Source organism: Olea europaea, chromosome 11 (assembly GCF_002742605.1).
Source record: "Olea europaea var. sylvestris chromosome 11, O_europaea_v1, whole genome shotgun sequence".
Lineage (NCBI taxonomy): Eukaryota > Viridiplantae > Streptophyta > Magnoliopsida > Lamiales > Oleaceae > Olea > Olea europaea.
The window spans coordinates 7,237,718-7,243,014 of record NC_036247.1 but is presented as its reverse complement, the minus strand read 5'-3'; the positions used below and the strand labels follow the sequence as shown (position 1 = coordinate 7,243,014).

The 5,297-nt window shown below is 35.4% G+C and overlaps 1 protein-coding gene across 1 annotated transcript in view; it reads right to left on the bottom strand.

Moving 5' to 3' along the window:
* Positions 1–3,315: 3,315 nt before the first annotated feature.
* The window catches only part of LOC111404394 (laccase-4-like), a 5,580-nt gene continuing 3,598 nt past the window's right edge, over positions 3,316–5,297 (bottom strand). Inside the window, exons 2-5 of the mRNA XM_023033207.1 lie at positions 5,154–5,297; positions 4,896–5,024; positions 3,847–4,809; positions 3,316–3,758 (exon numbers count right to left, since the gene is read on the bottom strand). Of these exons, the coding sequence (XP_022888975.1) occupies positions 3,628–3,758; positions 3,847–4,809; positions 4,896–5,024; positions 5,154–5,297 (1,367 nt within the window). The 3' untranslated portion in view covers positions 3,316–3,627. The remainder of the gene's footprint in view (positions 3,759–3,846; positions 4,810–4,895; positions 5,025–5,153) is intronic.

Here is a 5,297-nt window from a genome sequence, read left to right as displayed (position 1 = left end):
CCTGTTAATTTCAACGGGGCTGTTGACGTCTTCTGGCATCATGATCTAAAAAACTAGATTTCAAGTCACTTGAACTGAAGTAAGCAAGAAAAACCCGTGAGAATTGAAATAAGGATCAATTACAGTAGAAAACACTGAGATTTAAGAGGGGGGTGAATGATCATCTCTCAAGATATAGTCCGTTATTGTTATCCACGATTCAATCAATCCATCCACTTTTAATTTCGTCCTTCTCCAAAACTCAATTATTTTTAGTTCCACGCGCGTCGTCGTGCATTGGGTGACACATAATGGATAAGTTTAGTCCCTCACTGTCGTCCCACTTGGAACATAGACATATAGTTGTTGGATGTGTCACTCTCCTCAAGGGGTGGGCCCCACGACAATAAAAAAAATCTTTGAAAATCTCATGTGAGAGGAGTGTGCATCGAAATGTCAAACCCGATGTCCGTGTAGCAAAACTCATAAATAAGTCAATAAAAAACTACAACATTAATATATCAAATAACTACATGCCATATTTATGTCACGTAACGTAACTGTCGCAGTAAGTTACCACGAATTGCATTACTTTTTTGTTTTTTGGTCTGTTTTTATTGGATAATGAAAATATTTGAATATTGATTTAAACAAGGGCTTCCTGTGTCCCGTGTCTCAATGTAATAAAGAATATAAAAGAAAGGAAATGATAGGAAAAAGAAAAATAATTTATTTAATATTATTAAACTTTTGAAGGTTTGAGCATCTCGCAACCTCCTTAAGAAGCCAAATACCCACAATAGTTAATCATGAATTAAAATATTAAGAAGTATCTTATAAAATTTAATTTACCATCTACATTTGTAAGAATGTGATGGATAACATATAACATTAATTACGAAGTGTTCTATAGTATAACATGGCAAGACATTGGAATGAAAACATGCTCTTGAAAGTTCATTTCATTGTCCACATTCATTCAAGTGAGATAATAATATAATTATTAAATTTTGTAATTAATTAATTTATTTTTAAAAGTTAAATTATTCAAATATATTTGGTAAATTAAGATTTTTATTGTTTATTATATTTCTTAAATAATTTTAGTTGTTATTTTCTATTAGAATTAACGAAATTTCGTGGAATTTTCTATTTAAAGTATTGAATTCTTAAAAAAAAATAAAATAAAATGGCGAAATTTCCCAACCTGAATATGTGATTAAGCAGGTAATCTCTATCCCGTTTGGACGGGCCCCACGAGTATCGATTTTGATAATTTTTTTTTGACATCCCTAGCAAGACAAGAGATTTGTCAATTTAACGTGATATACTTGTGTTTGAGAATTGTTTATAAACAATTTAAATTGTAGATATGCAAGTGTGGATAATTAAATAATATTTGCTGATTTAAAGAATATGTAGACAAAAAGTAATCGATCAATTGTAAATAGTTAATAAAGACCAAAATTCTAATGCCGATGAAGGTCATATTGGATCCATGTATAACTCAACTAGGGAGTGATTGAAACATTTGCAAATGCCTTCCACCATGAAAGTCATATTCTTGATAAAAGTATGTTTGATGCGCAAAATAGTGTAACAAGAATCTCTTGAAAAATCATTTTAATAATTTGTTAGTTCATGAAATTAATATAGTTGAGAAGACATTTCATTGAGTGTTGTAGCCTCTCGATTCACAAAATGACAAAAACTGAATTACACTCTCTAAGACCTGAAAATATGCAATGAATCCTCAAATCTTGAAATGTTGACTAGGAAAGAACCCATCCCACGAGGTTTGATCCCATGTAACCCGAGATACGTGGACCAGTGGTCCAGCCGCTGTTTCGTCTATGGATACAGGATAGCACACAGGATAATTTTAGAACAATCAATCACCGAATATCATTTTAACGTTAGTTCTCCGACAAAAATTACAGGCTGGTTATATGCGTTTGTTATTGTTGGAGATGATTTATAAAAAAGGTTATGTAACGGTTGGTTTTTTATATATTTGTTTGATCAGTTTTAACTCGTAAGAGCGTGATTAAAACACAATTTATATGAATGAAAATTTGGACAGAGTTTCGGTATAAAGATTACGCAAAACAAGGATTAAGAAAGAGTAGAAATAGAGAATAATCTAAGGCGAGACGTTATCTCTTTCCTTAAGACAAATTGTCTCGCTACGGTATTCACGGTGAATGACACTTGTCTCTCAAGATACAATGGATTCACAACTTGTGGTAACAACATTTCAAACCACAAGAAACCGACGAACTTTTGACAGAATTTCCCCTCTACAAAGGAAATGTATGAAATACTATAGAATTAGAAAGAAGAGAATTGCATAAGGAGAATGAATGCTCAATGCAATTGGTGTACCCAAAATCATGTCCATAGGGTTCTATTTATAAATGTAAAAAGAGTGCAAATGAAATAGTGTGGGCTAAAACATGCATCCTTTCAAAAAAGTTGCAACACTTAGCCAAAACTTGCACTTTTCGAAAAGTTGCAACACTTCATTTCTTCCAACTTTGGTTCGCAATTTCTCATTCATCCGGAATTGGTTTCGAGATTCCAAATATACCACGACGATCTACTCGACGAGTAGAATAAGTTGGTCTATTTACTTTTGTAATTTGACCATCGGATCAAGTCCGAATATTTGGTTAAAGTTGATACGTAGTCACACCTTTTCATTTTCCATTTTTTACACACCTTTTTATTTTTCAATTTTTACACACCTTTTCATTTAATATTTGAACCAATTCCTACAGTTATCACAATTATGCTAGTCCAACACGGGAAGGTGATGGGTTTAGGGACAGAGACTGTGTGTCAGTAACTGATCGGTATTTTTTTCTTTTCTTTTTTTTCCCCCCAAAATGTTTAATCGATGTTTGAAACGCATCTCCCTGTCTAAAACCTCTATCCCCGTCCTGTTTGTGTAGCATAACTCTTGTTATCAAGAAAGACATGTAATATGCAAGTTGTGTAAGCAACGGGTAACATGCAGGGTTTAGGGACACGAATGTGTGTCAGGAGCTGGTCGATGCTTTTATTATTTTTTCTCCAAACTGTCCAATCGATGTTTGACACGTTTCCCCTTGTTCAAAAACTTTGTCCCCAGTCTTATTTGTGCAGCATATCTCTTGTTATGTAGAATGACATGTAACATGAAGGTTGTGTAAGCAATTAGTCAATTGTATTGACTATTTTTCGTAATTCAAAAATGAAAGGAAATCTTTATCATTCGAGTAAACAACTTATAGTTGAAAATTGATGAACTAAAATGACCTTGATCTCAAAAATAAGTGAGCTTCTCGAGTAATGTGAATGAAAAACAAATACTTAGATTGATACTATATATCATTTTTCTTGACTCTTATCACATTAATGGCAGTGCAAGAAGAAGAAAACAGGCATCATGTCCTGTAAGTAACCGTGCTTTGCTCAAAAGTTAAAATACAAAATTGATGAATAACAAAAGGGTTGAAGGCTAATACAAATAATTTGATGTGGCCAAAATTTGCACCATTTTCTGGAAGGGTACATGATCATGATTCTCAAAGCAACTAAAACCCAAGAGACCTAATGTGAAAAAAATTTATAAGTTCCGGTAAAAATACGTAAAAAATGTTATAATCAACACTTGGGAAGATCAGATGGCGGAGGCGGCAACTTCTGGTGGCGGTGCTTTCCATCCATTACAATCCAAGCCATTTTCAGTCCCCAGCTTGTGTGGACTTCCAAGTGACAGTGCATGAACCATACACCTAATTTATTCATGCATACGATATATATTATCAAAATTAATTGCACAAAACGAAAACGAAAAGCACATAAAATTATAAATTTATGTACCTGGATTGTCTGCAAGAAATCGAATAGCCACCCAGCCGCCGGAAGGCACACCAACGGTGTTTCTTTCAGCCGGGTCGACCAAATTGAACTTTGCCGGATCTGTTTTAGAGTTATAGTTTCCAAAACCCTGACCCACAACAAAGAAATTGAATCCGTGGAGGTGGAGCGGGTGACTTTCTGCACCGATTATGCTTGTATCCTGCATAATCAACTCCACAGTAGTGTTAAATGGAAGTACCACAACCTTCGTGCCGGAAGTCACCATAATGTTGTTCGGCGGCGTGCCAGTGTAGTTGAACTTGAACTGCGGGTTCGCCGGAAAATCAGTTGTGTACACTCCTTTCGATTGGTTGGAGAAATGAGCTTGAAGAAGGGCTGAACTCGGCATTACAAATGAGACGTTGTTGACAGAAGCTGTCAACATTGTATTGTTGGGTCCTTGGCATGTTCGGTTCTTAGGACATGGATTTAAACCTAACCCTACTGTGAAGAAATAGTGCTTATCAACTTTTTGAGGGACTTTTGCTGGGAATTTTGCACTGTTTAAACTTCTGATTTTCTTGATAAAACTTGTGGCAAATGTAGTGTCATTGAAAATTGGAAGTTTTGGTTTCGAGAGGGGGAATTTTTTAATTTTCTTGGTGGTGTTTGACGGTGTATGGTATTCGAGAATTCCGGCAGAGGTTGAATTGTCGAATGCAGCAGGGCCGGTGGCATAAGGCTGGGCGGCGATGAGGAAGGTTGCGTTAGGATTATGATGTTTGGTTTTGAGAAGTACATTTGTTGTTTGTCCGGGTGTTATGAGAACAATGCTTGTCTTGAATGGTTTTACATAGACAGCATCCGCTTCGACTACGGTGAGGTTGTGGTTCGCAATGCTGAAGAATAGTTCATCATTCAGTGCAGCATTGATTAATCTTAGAAGGTAGGTCTTCCCTGGTTTCACCTTCAATTTGAAGGCGTCTACAAAATTCGAGAAAAAAAAGTTAACTCAACTAGAAAAAACTTTTAGACGAGAAAGTTTAATAGACGAATGTGTTTTATTGCACCTTTGGATGAGCAGTTGTACAAGGGTCCTGGAAGACCATTAAAGGTATAGGCATCAGAAATATTTGGGGCACCTCCTGTTTGCATGGCTGTGTTAATAATTGTCTCTGTATCTGCCTTCCACCATTCACCTGCAAAATTCCAAAGAAAGATTTGACGATGTTTATAAGATACTTCTCAATATTTTAGATGAATTAGTTCAATTCGATTATCGATTTAATATTTTACAGAAACCAAAGAAAGATTGTCGATGTTTATACCAAAAATGATGGGGACTTCTTTGAAGGGTTGTGGAAATGGATAGGGAACTCCTCTCTTTGGAAGGATGACTATAGGTCCATAGAGTGTGACTCTAAGCCATGAAATATGGGCATGCCAAAATAAGGTTCCTCTTTGGCCAGTAA